This window comes from Acipenser ruthenus, chromosome 13 (genome assembly GCF_902713425.1).
Source record: "Acipenser ruthenus chromosome 13, fAciRut3.2 maternal haplotype, whole genome shotgun sequence".
NCBI lineage: Eukaryota > Metazoa > Chordata > Actinopteri > Acipenseriformes > Acipenseridae > Acipenser > Acipenser ruthenus.
Window position 1 is genome coordinate 39,356,093 of NC_081201.1, and position 24,618 is coordinate 39,380,710.

A 24,618-nucleotide genomic window follows, 5' to 3' on the forward strand; every position below is an offset into this window, starting at 1 on the left:
GGCCCGCTTTCTGATGAATAAGTACATTCTAAACGTGCTACGGTGAGAAGCAGCTATTACATCAGCTCTTTTGAGAATAATTCATTTTAACCCTATGCTTGCCTTTTCGTTGTTTGGTCAAGGTACGATGAGGCTACACAGATGTGGCCATGTGTTTTTTTTGTTGTTTTTATTTTCTATTCTTCCTGTTTATTCATGTTGGTTTGTGTGTACATAGTTTACTGAAAATGAGAGCAATGAAGTTTGTAAATATTGCAACTCCTTTGAATATTTCACTACCGCTGTGCAAAGAGAATGCCTTGCCAGTTTTAAAGTCTTTGGAGCGCTCTGAAGTGCTGTTGTGGGAGGCTTATGGATATAATGATGCCCCCCCCCTCCGCCCAGACTCCTTTTTGAGCTGCGAGTTACACAAAACAGTCGTATTTTTTCATATGCCAGAAAAAAAATCAAAAAGATGTTCTCTTGGGCCCCCTTCCCCAACATGTGAATGATTCCAAGCCTTTAACAGTGGAAAACTGATTCCTTTACTAAACTCACTTCCCAAGCAGACAGATACAGCAGCATGAACTGTAAGTGAGACAGCATTGCCACTTTGACCGAGGTGACTGTGAACAAGGACAGACTGTATCGCATTGGCAGGGTCATTACCCCAATGGAATGCCTACAGGAGCATGAGAGAAGATGGGGCTGCTTAATATTCTCAGCTAGTGCAGGAATTGTGTCAGCAGAAGCATCAAAATGGTAACACTCATGCAGTACAATGGGGCAGTGTTAAGTCTATACTAGATTGAATACAAAACATCTCTATTAATAATGAACAGCAATTTTTCCAACGGATATGCACGGCTACTAAATCTTTTTTTTTTTTTGCCTTTAGGTATATTGCAGCATTTTCAGAATTCCTAATTGCTGGTAGAAAAAGAGATTGTATCACTGTGCTAGAAGCTAGTATGAATTTGCTAAGATGGGGTCATGAGACTTGTTGGTTTCCTAACACTTGGAGGCATTGGCTTCATACTTGGTACACAGTGATATTCTGTGATTCTCTTTGTCAAGTTTGCTCGTGGAGACCATGCAAGAAAAATAAACCCTTTTGGTGCTGGTTCTCAAAGACTTAGGATCTCCAGAAAATATTTGAGGTTGTGACTTCTTTTCCCAAGCTATAATCCAAAATATACAACGTCTTAAATCTACCAAAGCATTCAGCCTTTACTTTGGATACATTACATATACTGTAAATAAATATCAGATTGTGCCAACAGAAGATGTTTGATTTTGCCATCATCGCTTTGTTTCAGCATTGTAAGTTGAGTTGGATGAAGGGATTGGTTTCTAACCAAACAGTTCAGAACTTGTATTATGGATTCCCAGTTGACAACATCATTGATCATCAAATACCAATGGGTACAGTAAATGCTGAAGACATGATTGACAGCATCCCCTTGCTTCCCACACTGCACACCCCTGCACAGCATTCATTCAGAAAGTGTTGACATTTCCAGCAAGTAAGTATCTTGAGGAAGGAAAGACTTGAGTTATCACTGCAAATCCATTTCTTTTCAAGTCTGCAGCCAGATAATTACCACCGATACATACCCCCTCTTAATTGCATAGTTCTGATTATCAGTCCTCCAAAGTAAAGGTTCCTGTTAGTACCTAGCATAAATAAATTTTTCCTTTCATAAGCCTAATTTAAATAGAACCTTTCTTATTAATTTGAATAAGCAGCTGCGTTGTGAGCTCAACATTGCATTAAAAACCAAACTGTAATGTTTGTTTATTTGGGATGACTACTTTGTCATAAAATATTAAACATCTAAAATGCTAGTTACTGCTTGTCTAAATTGTGGGAACCGTTTTCTTAATCAGTCACTGGTGGTCAAATATACAACTTTCTGATTTGTTTATGGCTTTAATTAAATTAAACTGTGCAACTATCATCAAACACTGATGTCATTCTAAAATGACAGAACATAGTGAGAAATAAGAGAAATGGACATCAATGAGAATTTAATTATTAAAGTTGAAAAATATAATGTTCAATAGAAAGATGCCATATGGTAAGGAATAACAGAACAATTGGAAATTGATGGTATGTCCATCTCTCTTTTTCACCTTAATTTTAGTCAAAGTGACGGGGAGCACCACACACTGGTTTCGTATTTCTGTAAAATGACGCTTCTTTGTTTTAATAATGTTGACCAATAATAATAATCACATTTACACACTAACTGAAGATTTTATTAAAACTGAAAATCAATAAAAAAAGTATATTAAACTAATTTTCTCAGTATTTACAAAGTCATAGGTGTAGATGTATTCTTAAAAATAAGGACTTTGGGTTGACTTTATACTGTAGGTCACTTGCTTCCACTGTTGGGTTTTTGAGAATACAATCTGTATTGGCTGAAGAATGTGAACGTTGTGGTTCTGTCTCGTGTTTTCACAGTTAGACTCACTGTCTTGGAAATGTTAAGAGCTGTGACTTGGGGCTGCCCTGGAGTGTTACAATTCAGAGTCCTGTTGAGCGGGTGAGAGCTCTCCTCATTCCCAGAGTGGAAAGCGGCTGTGATTTCTCCACTGTGGCCTCTCGCAGGCTTTACCTTTTCAAAGACAATGTGATGGATCTCAGCCCTGCTTGTACAATACATTTATTTAATAGCTCCCAAAGTGTCTGAATGGAGTGTATTTAAAGATGTATTCTCATTATATCTTAAAGTCCATGATGTGAGTACTCTAATATTAATGTATTTTTTTTTGTTTTGTTTTTAAATTTGGCAGTCACCAATTTTTTAATTTTTTTTTTATTATTTTCTCCCAATTTAGAATATCCAATTATTTTTAGGCTCAGCTCACCGCTACCACCCCTGCGCTGACTCGGGAGGGCAAAGACAAACACACGTGTGCTGTCAGCCGACCGCTTCTTTACACACTGCAGACTCACCATGCAGCCACCTCAGAGCTACAGCGTCGGAGGACAACGCAGCTCTGGGCAGCTTACAGGCAAGCCCGTTCGGCTAATTGTGCGCCGCCTCCTGGGAGCTCCCGTCCACAGTCGGCAGTGGAATAGCCTGGACTCGAACCGGCGACGTCCAGGCTATAGGATGCACCCTCCACTCCACACTCTGCGCCTTTACCGGATGCTCTAATATTAATGTTTGAAGTGAGTGATGGCAGTGCACTCAGGTTTGTTTTGGACATGTGTGTCATGGCAAAGTTTGTGTCTTTCCTTCTTCCAGAAACAATGTTAGCACACTCATTCTTCCCCCAGAGGGTTATCTGAGGGGATTCAGGCTCATCTGAGTACCACTCAGTTTATAAATTGATCAAAGTGTGTAGCATGAGAACTTGTCTGTTTCTTTGGTGCTTTGCAATTATCTCTAGAATATTTTCCCTAATCTAATGCAAGAAGCAGCCTTGGGTTTGTTGTGTTTTGACAGTATGTTTATATATAGTATGGCGTTTGGTCATCTGAAATGGAATACAATATTGTTTTTTGCCTAAGTGCTGTAACCTGAAATGACTCAAAGCGCTATGCAATGGGAGTCTTCTTTTCATCCCAGACAATGAATGTGTTTTTTCTTCAATATTTCCATTAGTGAGTATGTTTGTGCTCTTCTTCCCCGCGATGTGAAAATGTCGATACTGGCAATTTGGTAAAGGCTCTGGCAAGCAGTAAGACAAAGGGATGCAATGGAGTGACAGAATGCATTCAGACGACAAATCAATAAACATTTTTTTGTTTGTTTCTGGTTGTTAAGGTCACCATTTTAGTATTTAAAAATAAATAAATAAATGAACCAGATTGATTTAATCTATGTGCGAGTCTGCCCAGCACTACATGTAGCAGTTCAGTAAGCAGTAACACACGACAGGGTGTGCAATAGTCCTGGCATTACTGCTCTGCCATGGTGCAGTTTGAGGCATGAGGCGAGGGTGTCTATAAAATGGGCAATTAAAAAAAAAAAACACAACATTGAGTGTGCACTCTGATTACAAAACCAGATCAAACTGTGCGGTGGTGCAAACAGTCCTGCATGTGATCACTGAGAACCACTGGCATTTTATAAAACACAATAAACAGCAGTAAACCAGCATACTCGGTTTATTACAGCTGCTATGTAGAAGGTCTGTTTTCTCAGTTAATTTATGTTAATGCATTTAAAATAAAAATACATTTTAAAAAATCCTCAGGGGTTGCAGATCATTATTTAGTAGAAAACCTGGAACATTCTGTTTGTGGGTGCCAGGAGATTCATTGGGATTATGCTAACAAAGCTATCAGTCTTAAAGCTACTAATTCCCAGTATCTCAATTTATTATGTTAAAGCCTAATGTACTATTCATTTTTAATGCATAATAGCTGTATCACTACAGACCTTCAAATGCAATGGAAATGACAAGTATCACTTTTTAATAACTTTCTAAGGTTATGTTGGCAAACTTTTCTTTTTTCTTTCATGGCTTTCAGAGCATTCATTTGATGTCATGTGATCTTCTGCCATTGAGGCAATTAACTTGAGAGCTGCCCTTCCCAATGTGAAAGAGCAGAGAAGTGGAATTCAGAAGCAGGCATGCTCGTGCAGCTGTCAAGCCTTGAGATGTGCGGGTTCTCAGGGGAAGCTCTGAACTGTGAACTGCTGTGTCACATTTCTGATAATAGAAACCCCCAGGTCAGAAGAGGAGAGTAATGAGTGCTGCAGAGCTGAAAGCTTTATTATGTTGAAATATTTCCACTTCCCATCGTTCCTGGTGGTCTTTTTGATATTTTTAATGTGTGAAACATGCATATGTGCGTTTCAAAGGCCTTGTAAATTACAATTACAGAGAATTACAGAGTGCAGGGTTGTTCAGTGGCCTCGGAGGACGGTGTGTGGATGAATCCGCATTACAGTATCTTCAGTGATTTTGGAACTGTGAGCACTATAGACGCATGTCTGCTATATGAAACTACATTTACTGTTCTTTAGTGTTCAACTTGCCTACAAAGACAAGAAGATGAATAAAGTTTCACAGGACTGGGGCAGGCAGCAGTGGAATACAATGAGGGGGCAGGGGGCAAGGGGTGGGTGGAATTAGGCTACGGAAGAAGATGAAGAAAGTTTCATAGTTCCCAGGGCTGTGTTGAGCAGGATTGGGGCAGGCAGCAGTGAAACACAGTGGGGGTGGGGGGGATTAGGCTACATAAGAAGATGAAGCATAATGGAAAGTTGGTGCCTGTGAAGCTGATTGGGGGGGGGGGGGGGGGATATTTTAAAGGGAGGGGTAATGAGAGCTCAACACAGGGCTTAGTGACTGATGGCAGGGGCTCATGGCATATTGACTGGACCGATTTGACTCTGCTATGACCAGAAGTAATAAACCATTCTGGGCAATGCATGCAGTTAGAATGACTGCAGGTGATTGAAGCTGATTATATGTAGTGCAAAGACTTCCCACCGTGAGTGGACTAAGCGAGATCTGTTAATGAACAGAGAGCAGGAGGGCAGCCAGGATGGAGAACACAAGGAGTTATCTATATGTGCTTTACATTACCGTGAATCTCAGCATGTGGAGTCAAGTCTTTGCTTAATAGTTTTTTGGAGGTTTTCTCATTGATCTACAGAAACAGCATGTAATAAAATAGGATGGAGAAGGATTTTAATGGCATTCCTATACCTATTTTTTTGGATTGTTGTCGCGTGTGTTTTTTAATAAACAATGTGCATTATTTAACAGGATGTTGTTGTAAATATGGCATACCAATAAAAGAATATTTGTTTATTCAGAAGGTTTTGATGGAGTTCCTGTCATATGAAACGGATAACGCTGGAAATGTTTAAAATGCCAGATCTAGTACTGTGTCAATAAGTGTCATGCAGAATAGTTAGGAATCCCTCATAAAAGGCACTGGAAAAACAGATGTAATGAAACTGATTGCACTGTTAATGCTTGCAGACCTCTATGGCTAATGTTTAATTGCCCGTGTTATTACACTGTTTAAAAGAAACATACAAGCATGAACCACTTAGCAAATTGACTGGTTTAAAAGAGCTACACGTGAAGTATTAGTATCTTATCCCAGTGAATACTTGCATCCTCCTCCATACATTATTGTTAGTTGTGTGTTAATGGATACAGTGTTTAAAAATAAATTTGTGATAATTTGAAGTATAAGTGGTTTCAATATTTTGAAGAGTTTTCACACAATCAATATTTTTTTTTTTGTTTGTTTGTTTTTTAAATACCAGGTCGTTCTGTTAACGGAACATCACCTGCTTTGAGTTCTTAACACTCTGCAGCCATGCTTGATCCTTCTGTTCTTAACACTCTGCAGCCATGCTTGATCCTTCTCTTAACTCTGGAGCCATGCTTGATCCTTCTCTTAACTCTGGAGCCATGCTTGATCCTTCTGTTCTTAACACTCTGCAGCCATGCTTGATCCTTCTGTTCTTAACACTCTGCAGCCATGCTTGATCCTTCTGTTCTTAACACTCTACAGCCATGCTTGATGCTTCTGTTCTTAACACTCTGCAGCCATGCTTGATCCTTCTGTTCTTAACACTCTGGAGCCATGCTTGATCCTTCTGTTCTTAACACTCTGGAGCCATGCTTGATCCTTCTGTTCTTAACACTCTGGAGCCATGCTTGATCCTTCTGTTCTTAACACTCTGCAGCCATGCTTGATGCTTCTGTTCTTAACACTCTGGAGCCATGCTTGATCCTTCTGTTCTTAACACTCTGCAGCCATGCTTGATCCTTCTGTTCTTAACACTCTGCAGCCATGCTTGATGCTTCTGTTCTTAACACTCTGGAGCCATGCTTGATCCTTCTGTTCTTAACACTCTGCAGCCATGCTTGATCCTTCTCTTAACTCTGGAGCCATGCTTGATCCTTCTCTTAACTCTGGAGCCATGCTTGATCCTTCTCTTAACTCTGCAGCCATACTTGATGCTTCTGTTCTTAACACTCTGGAGGAATCATTCCAATCACCTCGTAGTATAGATTGTCTGTACAATAGAAGTTGATTTGGGTTATTGATTAATTACACGAAGCATTGTAAGGGTCAGTTTCTGAGCAGACAAGTGAGAAATGAATCCATGAAAGTTCACTCATGGAAAGATTCACATATATCATACTGTCATATACAGTACATTATATTCATGCAATGCAGTCACAAACAAAATACATCAACCTTATCAGGTCATTTACTACTTTTTTTTTTTTTTAATTTATTGATCAGCGGTACTCGCCCGTGGCGTTGCAAACTCCCAATGAACCCACTAATGCAGAATCACTCAGAGGTGTGATCTGCTATTCTGTGTGGCTCAACATGAACAAAACAACCTGCACTGATTGTTCTAATAAAATAAGCCAGCTGTTCAAACACTTGCAGTACATTTCTCCTCTTTGTGATGTTCATTTTCTTGTAAGTATCCTGAGTTTATTACCTCAAGATAATTTCAGTCATTGTAATCTCTCCCAAAATAGACCCCCAAGGCATGCAAAATTATTATTAGTATTATTATTTTTTGTTAATGCTGCATGCAAAGTAATCAGTCAATGCCAGTGGCAGCAGTTTATCTGATCAAACCTATTGGCCACTGACCTACTTAAAATATGGATCATGAGGTTTGATGTGCATTTACTGTTCTCTGGGCTCAGCCACATGCTGGAATCTGAATGCTTGCACAGCTCTATAATATATGCATGAAAGACTATGTTTAATTAATTTTTGGACCAGCGAGCAGGTAATTTCAACAGAGCTTTGGCACAGTTTGTATATCTTTAGGGAACAAGCAGACTTCTCTCCTCAAACGAGCCTTCAGTTATAATTGGAGGTCAGAGCTAAGGCTATGAGAACAGTGAATTATCCAACTTCGAATTGAAGTCAAACTTGTTAATTAAATTACCAGCATTTTCCTGATTTTAATCATTTAAAATGATACACACACAAAATCATTTTAGGCACTATCAGTCATATTTTAAAAGCATTTACTCCAGTCTTTATTTAACTCCTGTTTTTTTGAAAGAGGTAACGTCTTATTTTACAAAACTAGAACCCAACAACTAAGTAATGTAAATTAAGTAAAGTAATGTAAATGAAGTAATATAATTCAGGTTATCTTTAAGCACTGTTTGTTTCTCGTTTTGTAACATTTACTTCATTGTTTTCCCCTTTCTAAAAGGAGTTAATTAAAGACTGGATGTACGGTAATATGCACAGTACACGTATAGCAAACATGGACTGTTTTAAATAGATTTGTTTTAAAAAAGCCAGCACACATGGTCATAACTATGGTAGGTGTGTCTGTGTGTTGAGTATACACAGGGTTGGAAGGTCAGTATATTAGGTTTAGAGGTGTCTGCCTCCCTCCTGTATATAGATTAGATTAAAGTTTTTGCAGTGGGAAGGTACTTGCTATTGACAGAGTGCAGCTCCATGAGATATCACTGTGCAAGTGTTATTGATCTATATGGTGTAGGTGGATGAGCTGGTAAAAAAATGGTTTTGATGTGCTGACTATTTCAAAACAAGGTGTAAAGGGTTAACAGTAATGAACAGGCTGAGTCTATCAGGCTTAAGTCCATATTATTAAAGGGGATGCATGTACATGCACACACACACACTTGCACATATACAGATATATACTACATTTAATGGGCTGTGCGTGTGGTTGCTTTGAACAGGAAAAAAAATACACCAATAGAAAAAAAAGAATTCTTCTGGTATTTATAACCCTGGTGATTTTCCTCTTTGGTCATTCCAGTACCTGGGCTAATTTAATCAGATAACTGTATTTACTTGCTCAGAGATAATGGGATTGTGTAAAAGCTTTTCTTGCTAGGCATTCTGAGGGAGCATTGGAATTCAGGGAATTGAATCAGGAGACGTGTGCAGCGGTTGGGGTCCAAGGTTACATGCTGCTCTATGCCATACCTTTTCTGTGTCACGTTGTCTGAACATTAAACCTGCAAATTCCATGCACCCCTGTTCATAGAAAATCCTAACGATGATGTAATAAAAACCCTTGTTTTTAATATAATTATACCACAGCTTCTGCTGTAGTTTATAAGAACATGGAGAACGTGCCTGAAATCAGAAAGCCCACCAGCACGATGTGTGTGCTTTTAAGGACTGCGCGGCCATCTTTTTGTAATCTTATAGATTTCCCAATGAACTTGTTTTTAGATTGCTGGCCATTATGACCTACCGAAAATCAAACTATTCCATTCCAGTTCATTTGTGTAGAGTTTTAATTAACTTGTCTTTAAGAAATGCTCATTGTAAACTGTGGTGATGTCAGTCTCAGTCAATAACATAGCAGCACCAAATAGTGGTTATTTTTGTAATTTATTATTTGTATTTATTCATGCTCATGTTAGTTTATCTGCAGTTTAAAATGACTGATAAACTCTGCACAGATCACTTTATACTACAGCCTATGAAGGTCGTTTGAAACACTGCACTAATTAATGAATCTTGCCAGATGGTCCTTTATTTATGGCATTGCATCGTGTTTCCAGCCGAGGCTGTTTGATTGTCGAAGGAAAATATGTGATGCAGTGTGAGAACTTTCATTGAATTGCTAGCCTTGTTGTGTTTTTTATCTGTGTTATCCTCAGAAGGAGAATACAAATATGTACATAAGATCTGGTTTTAAACTTTTAAATGTTACTGATTGCAGCTCACTGGTGCAACAGGTATTCACAGAAAATCAATAGGAAAAACAACTAAGCCAATAAATAAATAAATAAACGAATAATATTAACTAATACAAAATAAATATTAAATAATACAAAAAAAAGCAACTCTTTGTGGTTCTCACAGTGTGCTCTGTGTGGTTCGCACAGCGTGCTCTGTGTGGTTCGCACAGCGTGCTCTGTGTGGTTCGCACAGCGTGCTCTGTGTGGTTCGCACAGCATGCTCTGTGCGGAGCTCATTGATGCCAGCATGGGAAATGTAGCAGAAGCACAAACGAGAGATGGACTGCTGCTCCCCTGTACAGCAAATAGTATTCAATCTGCTCCCTGCAGAGTGACCTTTGCAGCACTCTGCATTTATTATCACAGTCCACGCTCTGCCTTTAGCTTGATGTACAGACCTCCACATAATTACCAGACAATTCACACACTCCAGCCCGTAATCTGAAGTCAATCTTTGTACACAGCAGCCAGGCAGTTCCACTGTCCTGCACATTACTGTCAGACATTGCACTTGGGGCTCATGTTATTCTCATACTCCATTTATTTTCTCTCTAGTCCTTTGGTTGAAACTGACTATTATTAAAGGTAAAAAAAAAAAACTGCAAATTTGAGCTGTTACTTTGGAATATGTGTGTATGAGCAGTGGGGATTATACTTGAACCATTCCTATATTGCTCTGCAATGGATGGCCCTCTTGATCAGCAGGAAATTCGGCAGGCTCATCTGCAAGTTAGTTTCTGCTCTGGCTTCATGTTGCTGAATAGTTTAGATTCATATTGAAAATGTCTATAACACTTTCCTTTTCCACCAAGTCGGTGTAGTTATAAAGAAAATCATTCATCTCTTCAAACAGGGCTGTGGAAATCACTTCTAGTTAATCGCAATATTCAATGCAAAGAATTGGGCAAATGAAGCAGGAGAAGCTCATCTGATGCTTTGACAAGACATCAAGGCTTCATGAAACTGAAAACAATCGAGCCTTAGAGGCGTAATGGTGAAGCTCTGACACTTCACTGACACTTATTTTTGTATGTCAACATATTAAATTTTTTGCATGTGGCTATTTGTGAAAATCACACATCAGCATAATTAGACTTTTCTCAAGTGTTATACAGAATTTAGCAGCTGAATTCTGCAGTGAAGCGGCTCTAAACATTCTTTGCAGAATCTGCTGTGGGACAGGTGGCCACCTTCATCAGGGTTGCCCATTGTTATCAGTGTGCATTTCCTTTAACCCAGGGGCATTACATGGTGCAGAATACAGATGAGGTGGATTGGAACAGATCTGGAAGTCCTGTCTGCCAGTCCTGATTCGCAGATGGACAAGCCAATTATTTCCAGACGGCCTTGTGTTTCTGCAAGCCCTGCCGATTGGAAGCTCCGCCTCCTTCCAGCTGTGAATTGATTTAACTGTAGAAGCTGCAGTCTGGTGAAAGTATTTAATTAGCTCAGTGCGCAGTACAGAGTGGCAACATCTGGTCTAATCAGCATTGCATTCAAAATGAAAAGCTTTTCAAGAGACCAGGTTTAAAAAGTCAACAGTGAACATGTAGAGCATCGATCATCATCATCGTATAGTTTTCTGTTTAATTTGTAACTGTGTGTCCGATGTAAAGGGACGATGCAAAGTTTGGCTGCAAGTTAGGCAGACCCGGGGACTTGTAGGTTTCATTCTGTACACTGCCTAAACTGTGGTGATCCTATTAAGAACAGCAAGATAATGAAGAAACATGCATTCATCGAGGAAGGTTGATATTCTTTAGTCAAGTTGCGAGTGTGCGATCATTGAAATGAGATCAGTACTGTTTTATATATGTATATATATATATATAATTGTATTGAGTGTTCTATGCATGCTCCAGCGCACTTTGCCTAAATATCAGTAGGCTATATGTTTTCACTTTTGTATGCACAGACACAAATAACTACCACACGGCATACATAAAGGCTAACCTGGGGTTGACTTCTCTGCATGAGTGACTGCAGAATATTCTCACTGACTGTTTCAGTTAGCGTACCGCAGACAGGACTGAGTGAGCTCTTCTGATGAGCAGGTAGATCCAAAGCCATGCTTACCCCTGCTGGAGACCTGGAACCGCAGTGTTATTAATAACCTCAGGTTAATAATCACAGTGGATCTCCCTTGCTTTAAGGCTCCCATTACATTGTTCAGGTCTGGTCCTCTGATACTCAGGTGTGGAGTTTGTGTTGTAGATTTGTTTATTTGTTTCAGAATAACATGTTTTTAGCAATTCCTCAGTTATTAAACCCAGTTATCATCCAAAGAGCACACAATGCAATCTACACTAAAGATTTCAATAATACGAAAGCATGCCTGAAATGACTGGGGGTAGGTGGACATATTAAAATTGCAGGTGTACTGTATTTATGAAATAATCTTGTATTATTATTTTAAAACCTACCCAACCTATATTTATATGTAATATTTTCTTTTATTTTGAATCACTTTTCATTTGCCTGGATACCTGGGAATGTTTTGAAATATGAAACAGATGGCTATGATTATGAATTATTGCCTAGGTTACGCGCATAAGAAAAATCAATATGTAATTAGCAGATGTTTATTCAGACTTTTTTTTAATGACCAGTAAATGTTATGAAGTTCCCAGTGATGGCCAGATGACATAGAAAATCAATGCTGTTATTTTATCTGGTCTCCCTGTAGAAAACTTTGTTGCAAAAAAATGAAACAGTGGATTTGTTAGGTGTGCGTAATCACAGCTGTTTTGTCATTACCACTATTTACCACCAGGTGGCAGCAAATAAAGTATGAAGCAAAGGTTAATAATAACACCTTGAAGTGTAGTTGTTTTTGGACACAAAATACTTTTTTTTTTTTTTTTTTTTTCTCCTCAAATGTTGTTTTTGGGATTGTAGCCATTTTTAATTGTAGGATTGGGGTGATTTTTTTGTTTAACAGGGAGCTGAAAGGCTGTTTAACAGCCGCAATGTTCCCTAAAGGCTTTTAGCAGCGTGTGCAGCCTAGCCAGGTCTCGTAACAGATTCCATTACAGCTCATTCTCTAGCTATGCTCCTTCAGCTTTACATGATATCTCCTCATATTATTATTATTATTATTATTATTATTATTATTATTATTATTATTATTATTATTATTTATTTCTTAGCAGACGCCCTTATCCAGGGCGACTTACAATTGTTACAAGATATCACATTATACATTATACAGATATCACATCATTTTTACATACAATTACCCATTTATACAGTTGGGTTTTCACTGGAGCAGTCGAGGTAAAGTACCTTGCTCAAGGGTACAACAGCAGTGTCCTCCACTGGGGATTGAACCCACAACCCTCCGGTCAAGAGTCCAGAGCCCTAACCACTACTCCACACTGCTGCCCTCATAGAATGGGCCATCCAGAATTCGAGGTGTGTGCTCACTGCACTCTAGAGTGAGCACCCTTAGGTGTTAATTATTTTTTATTTCAATCCTTTTTCATTACCATTCTGTAGCTCCAGTATCTTCTTGCTCCCTTTTAAAACAGTTGCTTCCTCTACCAGCCCCCCCCCCCCAGGTGTTGATCATCAGTAACTGACTTCAGAATGACACAAGAACCAACTTTGAAATAGTGAAATGCACACACAGCCAGAATGACCTTTGTGTTGCTTAAATTCTGTTACCTGTACGAGAAGAGATATGAAATAAAAAGTTTGCAATACATTAGATTCTTGTGGTATTAGAGGATTAAAACATGAAAGAGCAGCACATTGAATTGGGGGTGGGGGTGGGGGTGGGGGTGGGGGGGGACGGACGGACGGACATGTGTAATGCTTTCCTCCTTCCCGACAGGAGTATACTGGGGGGGTGTTATTGTATTAGCATGAACTGTATTGAGTTAGTGACTGGGTGGTTTACTGAAAAAAAAAAATTGATTAACATTACCTGATTTCAATAAAATATCGCAAAACATTCGCTCATTTGTCCTGAACAATTGAGTGTGCACCAATGTTTAATGTTTAACACAATGCAATGTGTTTGTTTTGTTTGTTGTTGTAGTTGTTTTAATAACAAGTGTTTTTTCTTCTTTATACACATTTCATTTCCGGACACTTTTTTTGCCAACATGACACTTCTCTCGTCCTGCTTCTGTGACTAGCATCTGACCAATTATAGTACTACACTCTGTGTGTTACAACACGGAATTAACAGATTCCTGTGCCATTGGGAACAATTTCATGATTTCTAAAAACAAAGCAATTAAAAGCGTGATCTCAAAAGTTCTGGAGCTGCTTGTGCAGTATTTAAGATGCTCAGCTGAGGCGTGTGTCATCACAATTTCCATGGCTGCAATTAGAGGCATCTGTTGGGGTACAGCTTCTCTTTCACAAAAATCCCTTTTTATTTGTTTTATTATTTAAATGCCAGTTGGAAAACCTGCGAGGCGTGACCTCAACAGAGGATTGTGTGCATTGATGAGACTGAGGAGCCATCTGCCAGAGGGCAGTGTGGAAGAAAGGGTTACTAGGGGAACAGGAGCAGAGGGCTCGTCGAATTCCACTCTCAAGTCAACGGAAATAAAAAAAAGGCCCCTTTGAAAATTGGCTGCTCCTTTTGAGAAGGAAACAAAAGGTGTCCATTTCACTGTGAAGGCCATGTACAGATTTTCATAATCTCCACAAGCTGCTTTTTAATTAGATGTAGTGTCTGTCTCTGTGTGTGTGTGTGTGTGTGTGTTTTTATTCATTTCAAAGTAATAGGACACAGTATTGTGTGTGTGTGTGTGTGTGTGTGTGTGTGTGTGTGTGACACGTCAAACTGACACTGTTCCTATTACCCAAACGATGAATCAGCCACATTATGCTGTCTAAAACCATGTCGTCTGGAATCCCATGAAAGGTTGTCCCCCAGTAGCTGTGCTTGGTTCAGAAACAGCTTGTATCACTTGCATTGTTATGAGACCTGTTGTTGTGTAAAGCAGAACACACGGAGACTGTTTACACTGCTCATTAGGACATGTTAAATATGCTTTTGCCAGGTTTGTTTTCTCTTTACAGGGTGTGAAATGCAGCCTCTCGACAGGAGGGCACAGCATTGTTTACGCACTGGCACAAAAGACAATGCAATCTGCTTCAACACAGCCGAAGCACACACAGCAAACATAGACACCTGGGCATTAGCACCGACACACACCTCAGCATGTGTCATTGATATCCTTTATATACCTGCCTGCATGGAAACCTCTGGGGGTGAGAATTTCAGTTTCTAATCGGGGATAGAGAAACATTAGGCACCCGTGTGAAAATGTTAGACCACTTTGTGCTTTAATTAGGCATCTTAAAATACTTTTAAGATTCACTTGCCTCTTAAGGATTTTCAGGCTTTCCTGGCCTTGTTTGACTTCGGCTTTTCAGGTTCAATAACCAGTGTTCTTGAAGGAAGATGCATTCAGTTACTCTTTAATATATAATCACACTTTGCATAAAATAAGTCAATATCCTTGCCTGAAAACCCATCATCTCGGGTTAAGGCTAAATCTGCTGCTAATGCTGAAGAATAGAAATCAGAATGATTCTTCCCCCAACTCCAGTCTGATAAAAACACATCCGTTCATGATAAATTGAATTCAAAGAGCCTAAGAAAAATATGGCAATCTAATGTAATAGTCATTTATCCTGTAAATATAGCGTGTCTGTGTTCAAGGGTAGCCATGGAGAAGTGATGGTGTAATTCATTATACACAAGTCAGCAGATACTGTAATGATGATGAGGATGATGGTAAAGGATTATTAATAGCGGTAAATGATATTGCAGATGTTTTTTTTTTTTTTTCCTTTCCTTTGTTCTCAGACCGTGCATTACAGGGTCCAAAGTCTTTCACAACCGTTTTCAGTCTTTAATCTTCGTTAATATTTGTTTGGATTAAATGGAATCAATTAAAGCATTCTTCTTGATAGTTCCAAGTGTTTCGGTAGTAAATGGTCAGAAGATGCATGTGCTGTGTGGCTGTGCAGATTGCCTTCACTGAGACAGTGGGGTTAACCTCCGAGCAGCACTAGATGATAGCATCTTTCTATTCTACAGCGCTTCAGCTTTGGCTGGCAACTGCAAAACAAGGTAATGGTGTGTTCAAGCCTAACAGCAAGGCTGGGGTGCAGGAGTGGAATAACCAAGCTTTTGCTTCGAGAAAGTGATGTTGTTTTGTGTTTGTGTTACCCAAGCCTGATCTGCTGGGACTACTGTATTTTGTACTGTATCCATTTTTGTGATTTTTTTATTTTTATTTTTTATTTCGTTTTTGTAGCACAGACATGCACACAATACTACACGTTCCTTAAAGGAGCAGTGTGTTGTTTCCATGCCATAACATTGCCTTTTTCAACTATTCAGTTGTCTTACAAGCAACAAATCAGCCTTACAGGCTCGCTCCTGATTTGCTTGGTTAATTTTGTCAAATAGATTGTAGTTTGTTGCCCGGGTTGCAAGAAAATAATCCTCGACCAGTATTGTTTAGCAGTGTGTATTTGTTTAGTTAGTATTGTGGGGCTCTGGGGGTCCTATTCAGACCAACTTCCATCCAGCAAATCAGCCATTGGATGTTTGTTCTGCTGAGATCGTTCTTCACTGCTGGAAACTTGTTTTGCTCATTTAAATGACTAATGCACTGAACAGCTACCTAATATGTCCTTTCTAAATAAAAGTTTAGTCATCTCAGCATTGTTTTAAGTGCGTGATCACTAGATCAATCTATTATTTGGCTGTTCATCTCAAACACACTTGTGTGTTTTTTTTACTCGTAGACAGAAGCCCCAGCAGGACTTGAACACGGACACGGTCTTACTAAGCAGCCTCAGAAGTGTGTTTCTGCAAGTCCTGTGCTGAAATAAGTTACTATAAGGCCAGCCCATACAAATTGAACAGATAGATCTTAATAACACACTACTGGCAAGCCCAAGACTTTTTGACAATCAGTCTCCTGTGCGTAGGTTACCAAAATCCTTGATTTTTCATTTGCCTGGTATTCATAACCCACATTCCACTTTGATTAAAGCAGGATTCTGATACAGATTCACAGAGCTTTGTATACATGAGCAGTATAACTGTGTGGTGCTGTCACACTACAATGGGTTGAAATCCTGAGGAATCTCCATCCTGTTGCTCCTTCTGCTTCTTCTGAATGTGCTTTTAATTATTCTGCATGAAACAGTGAGCGCTGTTTCTCAGTCCATCATTTAGCTCTTGGTAGTAACCTTGAAGTGGGAAACCAAGGCAATAACAATAGCTGGGTCTTTTAAAGGCTTGCCCCAAGGCTCTGAGCATTTCATATGTATAATATTCCACACAATCACTGTCCATCACTGCTGTAAGAACTAAGCCATTCATGACACAATGAGTCCTCTGGGTTCTTTTCAGATCAAAGTTGCGCGCTGAAAGTGTAGCCGTTCATAAAGAACAAGTCAGAGCGACTCTTGAAGAAGCAGCAATGCTGTAGAGTAACGTAGGAGCTGTTCTCGGGCACAGCTACTGTAATACGAATGTTTGGGATCATATCAAGCTATGGATCTGTTTAATTATACATTTCATTCCATTTTAAATAAAAAGAGTATTACTATATTTAAAAAAGATGATCCAACACAAATTCAGGATTGTTTTATGTATTTATTTTTGATCAAGTGAGAGAGTGATGCAAGTACAACACCACCAGAAATGTCAAAGCAGAACCAAAAGCCCACAAGGCAATACTGTGTATTTCTCCAAGGTCTGCGTTGTCATTTACAACACAGTGTAATACAAACTGTCACCTACTGTGTCACAGTGAGGCATACCACTTCATGAAATATATATATATGTGTGTGTTGTTGTGTATATGCTGCAGAGTAATGTTATCCAGCAATATTGCATTGGGAAAAGAAAATAATAACCCTAGTCTTTATTTGGAGGGTGGGTATTTTAGGGCAGCAGTGTGGAGTAGTGGTTAGGGCTCTGGACTCTTGACCAGAGGGTCGTGGGTTCAATCCCAGGTAGGGGACACTGCTGCTATACCCTTGAGCAAGGTACTTTACCTAGATTGCTCCAGTAAAAACCCAATTGTATAAATGGGTAATTGTATGTAAAAATAATGTGATATCTTGTAACAATTGTAAGTCGCTCTGGATAAGGGCGTCTGCAAAGAAATAAATAATAATAATAATAATAATAATAATAATTTTTAGATAACTTAATCCCAGTGCAATAATATCATACAGCTCCTATTCATGTGCCACTGAAGCAGATGCTGCTGCAAATAGGCTGAAATCCCACTGGGAACCAGGAGTATTCCCTTCAGGGTTCTGATACAAAGAGTGCTGGCAGCCTGGGTGTAGGAGTTGAAGGTGGGTGGGGTGGGGTCAGTGGGGTGGGGTGTGTGGGGTCAGTGGGGTGGGTGGGTGGGTGGGTGGGGGGTTAATCAGGAAAGAGTGAGGCAGAACAGGGACCAGGGGAATAAACTGTACCTTTACACCAGCAGAGTAGCCACAGCGAGTCATGAACCCTGAATGAAGTTTTTGCAGAGGTCTGAATAAGAAAGGGCACCACATGAGCTGTGTAGAAAGAAAAGTAAGCAGTACCCAGTGCAGTAAACTTTGCAGACTTTAAATCTGTGTTATTTAGCCGTAAAACTCATTAGCACTGTGCCACGAAAAAGTCATCAATATCAAACTACTGGCAAGCCCCAGGCTGTTTGAATCAAACTTCTGTATGAAAACCTTGGGCTTGCTTTTTGTCTGATTATCAATAACTTTCACATGTAACAAACCTGTCTCCTTGTTGTTTGAGGAAGGACACAGAGTTGAATTCTGTAATACAAGTTAGAGTCCATGTATGTGCACTAAATGCATCCTGTCAGCCTCCACATGTGCTGGTTTGGAGGTGTCAGTTAGCTGCTAATGCTTGGCAAGCAGGACGGTTCACACTGTCACTTCCTTGGAAAGCCATAGGCATTTGTTTGGCTGACTGTCACTCAATCTGGGAGATCTGGCTGCTTTGTTTTCTTGTTCTTCCGAATGGTGTTGACCCACACTGAGCTTCTTCAGGCACTGTCTGCGCTAATACGATCCTCACGTCCACATTGCCACAGCGTATTTGCACAGATCTTGACGTGACACTGACGCAGCATTCACTCTTACTAACAGTTTAGTGGCTCTGAATGTCTGTATTGGTGTGAGAATTAATTGGTTATACTTCAAAGATTGCATCAAACTGCCAAGGTTATAAAATGCCTAATATTTATGCTACCATTTTTATTTTTTATTATTAATTTAATCTATTCTGCTGTGCAAAAGCTTCCCCAAACTGGTGCTATTTGCTGTCATGTCTTGATTTATATATACAGCACTATTTTCTTCAATTCATTTAGATTTATTAGGTGAAGTTAGGCGGCAGGAAAGCAGCAGCACTTGCACAGTGAGGGAAGCTTGCTGTAGGAAGGGGGTTGCAGTAAGTTTGTGAAGTTGTGTCTATTCCCTCTCTTGATACTGATCTTTCCATTAATATAAACTGTGCATTCCTTCCAGACCTTCAAATACTCTGTGAAACACTCCAATTGTGTTCCAGATGTTCCCAAAGCATCTCATGTTAAGGAAGTCCAGTTTTTAAGACTGCAGATGTGCTGTAACTGCAGATGCCCAGTGTAGCTTTACATTTGCTTTCTTGGTGTGGTTTTACCTTTAAACTCAAAGCAATGGAAGCACCCTCTGTATGAAGGTCTGGTGAGGGTTAAGAGGTTAAGCATTTCTTTTAAACATCGCTTACACTTGTCTCACAAAGTAAATGCTCTAAAATAATACTTTTTAAAACTTTTTTCTGTCGCAAAAACATATTCACAGAGAGTAAGACCATGGTCCTTTTAAAAGGCATGCACTGTCTCTCTCAGGCTGGAGTTATGCATTGTCTTATCGTTGTCAGCCATGGCTGCAATCTGTATTTGTCAGCTTGCTTTACAATCTGGAGGGCAGCTTTAGCAATAACTTTGTTCATGCCTTTCTAATCAATGTGAAATGAGCTTCGGACCACATGAGCACAGCTGAGTAATGTGTTCTCAGCATTGCAATTTAACATTTACTAGCATTAATACAAAATGCCGATGCAGGTAAATAGTTGCAGGTGGTGGTTTTGGACATCAGTATAGCCAGCCTGCAAAAAGCCTATTATTATTTTAAAATAAACACATGGAGCCTCTCTTCTGCTGTGCGCTTGCCATCGTACCAGCTTGGCTGTGCTTTCCTCAATAAATGAGGATGGATGAAAGCTGTCCAGCCGGCCAATGATTGGGGCCGAGTTTGATGTGATATAATTGATGAAATCTAAATCGTCCCACTTTCCCTCTCATAGCAGACTGACTGGAGCTTGAAATGTCACCGTCTCCTTGATTTACATTCCCTGTCACTTTGGTATTGAACACGTGTGAGGAGGCAGGGATTAACCTGCCCTTGTGTTGCTCTGTGGAATTGTATTGGGCCTTTCCTGTGGGTTCCTGTTGTCAATGTGGTCTAATCAAATAACTGCAAGGAAGTGTGTCTGTGTGTGTGTGTGTGTGTCTGTGTGTGTGTGTGTGTGTGTGTGTGTGTGTGTGTGTGTGTGTGTCCTCATTTAAAAGCAGCTCTGCATAATCACAGTCTTCACAGAGCAACGGGAGCCGGTGTATCCTTCTTTTCAATAATAGTCACCACACACTCATCACAAAGTGTTGCTAGCATCGAAGATCAGGATTCACGCTCCCTATTAAACAACGGGTATCCACTGAAGCGGTGGCTACTGAGAGCGCTGCTCAACACCACGACCCCTGCCGAAGGTATAATCATACCTTTTAAATGTGCTCGTACTGTAATTGAGCGAACATTTGGAATCCTCAAAATGTGATTCCGATGTTTGGATGTCTCTGGGGGAACACTACAGTACACTCCTCAGAAGGTAGCAATATCATCCTGGCTAGTTTGTTTTACACAACATAGCTCTCCATAATGGATGTTGAAGTCACAGAGGAAAGATTACAGGGTTTGAGGGAAGCAGATGCTGAACTTGAAGCACCAGTGTTGGAGGTTGCAGATGGTGTCAGGCAGGTCAGACAAAGCCTTTTAGACAGGGGTTCACAGGTATGCAGACTTTGTTATTGTTGTGTAAGATGCAAATGCGTACCATCAGTATATTTAACAGGAAAGCAATTATAATAAAGGCAGTGATGGTGCTCATGGTTCAAAGCTGAGCTATACATGCCTAACAAGGAAAACTCCTGATTCTACATTTTTTGCTTCCTCGCTCAGCAAGTGAAACAGAAAAAAAATATTTATGTAACTTAATTTTGCTCATAGATTACTTTATTTTGTAAGTATTCACGGTCCCCCCTGTTTAAAAAAAAAAAAAGTAGCCTTGCTTGAGGCGCTTGTGTCTTCTTCCTTCTTTTTTGGGGGGGTTTCAAAATACCATCCGTTCACTATCGCAGACGCACAGGTCCTCTTAAAGAGAATGTTGACTCCTTATTGATTGTAACCTTACTGCCCCCACTATGCTTTGATTGGCTGGGCGTATGATTCGCTATTTGATGTGCGTTAGCCCACGCATGAGACCTGACTTCTAAATCACGTTTTCTTGTCCTATCGCAGCGCTTCGCAAACGCAGTCATTTTTGCCCTAGCGATAGCGGCTGCTCACATTTTTGCCCTAGTGATAGCGGCTGCGCACATATTTGACCTAGTGATAGCGGCTGCGCACATATTTGCTAAATAGGGCCCATAGTATTTATTGTACTCAAAGGATTATCCATATGCAAACATATTAACTAAACACAACCCTGTGCCTTATTTCTGTTTATCTTTAGCAAACAGAACCTGCTGAAAGCACGTCAGTCAGTGAATACAACCCATTCTAACACTGTGTGTGTGTGTGTGTGTTCATGTGCTCTGCCTAGGACCAGACGAGGCTTTCCCACAGACCCTCCCTTCTTATGCAGCACACACACAGTGTCATTTCTATATCTGTAAAAACAAGTTCACAGTCATAAGGATCAATATTGTATCCCTGATCACCATCTGCTTCAGTTCACAGATATTTCAATTCAAACAAAGCCCTTCAAATATGGACGTGTAAGACTACAGGAGAATGGAAATGGTGCAAAGTGACAGCGTTATTAAAAGTGAAATTACTTGCTGCTGCTTGGTGAAAGAATTAAGCAAAACAACATTGCTTGGAGTGATACTTTATGGTCACAAATTTGAGATAATTGGACTAAAGCGGGCCCCTCAATTGGGTATTGTATAAATGGTGCCAGTGATAATTACTGCACTGGTGCGTTCCAGTACAGTGGAACACAAGCACCCACTTAGCCTTTATTTCCTTTTTCCTAAACAGTAAATCATTCTTGATTATCCTTACTCTTTTTACTGCAGAGATCACTGGCACTGTTGCTTGAATCAGGTCTTACTTGTTTTATTTGTGTTACATCCTTAAGATGCCCATACTGTACTGTGTGCTTATTTGGACTGTTCTTAAAGCACAGCCCATAACCCAGTCCTGCAGCAGCATAGCAAGGCATTCATTGGGGTTTACCCTACGACTGCACATGACATGGTTACCCAGTATGAAACCATCAGCCCTGTTTTCAGCTACAACTGAATTTGGTTTTATTAGGACTGGAGCCTGGAAAACTATATTGGATACAGCTAATAGGAGCACTAAAATACCCTTCATGCTGTAAAAACTACATTACCATCCTGTTGCAAGCAGGACTACTTACTGTGCACTACTGTTTCATTAAAACAATGACATGAGCTTAGATAGAGTCACTTCTGTGAAATAAGCTTGGATCCATCCCACCCCCCACCCCATCTTCCAAGATCATAGGGTGAGCAATGATAAGCTTCAGAGGTATGACACAATGTGCCAGATAATGGAAATAATCCAGATGAATTCCCTGTCCTGAAATGGAGTTGCTCACTCACCTGTGATGTAAAATTGCCATCAGTCTTCTAAATAAGCAGAAATTGGTAATTGGATAGCAGGTAAACTGTTTAAAATGCACAGCTGTGATAGCCTGGCTATGCTGGTGTTGTTTATAGCACTTTCAAAATGAATGACCCATGTAATGATCTACGTGTAGTCGGCAGGACTGTACCACATTGTGCTTCTGAGATCCTTCAGGACTTCTGAGGAAGTGGAGTGGCAGCATTAAATAAGGGCACCTTTTCAATGGGTAAAATGGTCATGTTCAGTGCTTTTTATCTGCTTGGTAGGATTAGAGCTCCCAAGGTTTCCAAATGGAAACTTAAACTTGGATTGTCTTATTTTTTTGTTCTCCAGGATGTTGCATCCAGTCTTGATTGTTCTTTGCGAGTTCAAAGTCAGCTGCTTCCCTTGGAAATACATCACTAACAATTGGGAATTAAAATAAGCTCCTGTGCTGTCCAATACTGCAGTACCAGATGAAAAGCAAGTTGTATTGTGTGTTACGCTTTTGTTTACCAAAGACACATTGAAAAGAAGTTCTGTAATTTGAAAGCATGTACAAAAGATCACTGATCAGTTAAACAACACTGTGAACTCCATTTGTATTGTTCAGACGTGTTATACCTAAAATAATACACTTTACGGTTCTCGGTTCTGCTTGATATTCTGACCGACCCAAGTTAAAGTAGGATTTGTCCATTTACAGTATGGTCCTCTCAGCTGTGCTGAGTTAAAAAAAAAAAAAAATATATATATATATATATATATATATAAATAAATATAAATAAAATGACCGCAAGAAAACTAAAAGCTGTATCTCAGTTGGGCTGTCCTGTGAATAAGTGTGAATTTCAGTCCCGGAGCCCTATGTCCTCTAATGATCTGCTTGACAGCAACACGCAGTACAGGATTGATACTGCCCTGTTAATTAAGTTTGCAATTATTTTATGTTTTTTTCCTCAACAGCAGCTCATGAGGGAGAGGCAGCAGATGGCCAGCCGCCCCTTTGCTTCTGTGGACGTGGCGCTGGAAGCAGCAGGAGGAGAGCAAACTGATCCTCTACGAGGGCCATTAGAGGTAGGCACTAAAGAACCCAAATACAGATTTATACATGCGCCCCCATTTACATTGTTACTGAAACCAAGCAAGAGGGGGCATGCCCGATTAACAGTGCTGGCTGCAGCCGTGCTGTTTATTTGCATGGCAGGTGCTCTTGTGAGTCAGTGCTGTTTATTTGCATAGCAGGCAGGTGCTCTTGTGAGTCAGTGCTGTTTATTTGCATGGCAGGCAGGTGCTCTTGTGAGTCAGTGCTGTTTATTTGCACGGCAGGCAGGTGCTCTTGTGAGTCAGTGCTGTTTATTTGCATGGCAGGCAGGTGCTCTTGTGAGTCAGTGCTGTTTATTTGCACGGCAGGCAGGTGCTCTTGTGAGTCAGTGCTGTTTATTTGCATGGCAGGCAGGTGCTCTTGTGAGTCAGTGCTGTTTATTTGCATGGCAGGCAGGTGCTCTTGTGAGTCAGTGCTGTTTATTTGCACGGCAGGCAGGTGCTCTTGTGAGTCAGTGCTGTTTATTTGCATGGCAGGCAGGTGCTCTTGTGAGTCAGTGCTGTTTATTTGCATGGCAGGCAGGTGCTCTTGTGAGTCAGTGCTGTTTATTTGCATGGCAGGCAGGTGCTCTTGTGAGGCAGTGCTGTTTATTTGCACGGCAGGCAGGTGCTCTTGTGAGTCAGTGCTGTTTATTTGCATGGCAGGCAGGTGCTCTTGTGAGAATCACTTGAGAATCCATCAGACTCCAGACCAGAGCAGTATCCAGCTTGCCTCAAGGCCTTTTAAAATCAATCCTTGAAATAGCAGGCATGTAAATGCAGGTGTGACAGAATAACAGGCCCTCAGGTGTTTAACCTTTGTGTACGTGATGCATCGATTAAATTGTCTACTTGCATTGTTGATTTATTATTATTATTATTATTATTATT

At 40.1% G+C, this 24,618-nt stretch overlaps 1 protein-coding gene across 6 annotated transcripts in view; it reads left to right on the plus strand.

Moving 5' to 3' along the window:
• The window catches only part of LOC117418260 (attractin-like protein 1), a 172,842-nt gene that overhangs the window by 111,933 nt on the left and 36,291 nt on the right, over positions 1-24,618 (plus strand). For 4 of the 6 annotated variants that reach the window (XM_058985394.1, XM_058985391.1, XM_058985390.1 and 1 more), the window contains exon 27: positions 23,611-23,721. In XM_058985394.1, coding sequence (XP_058841377.1) covers positions 23,611-23,721 — 111 coding nt within the window. Of the gene's footprint in view, positions 1-16,470; positions 16,573-23,610; positions 23,722-24,618 lie in introns of those variants that run through there. The other 2 variants (XM_058985392.1, XM_058985395.1) reach the window with 2 other exon arrangements.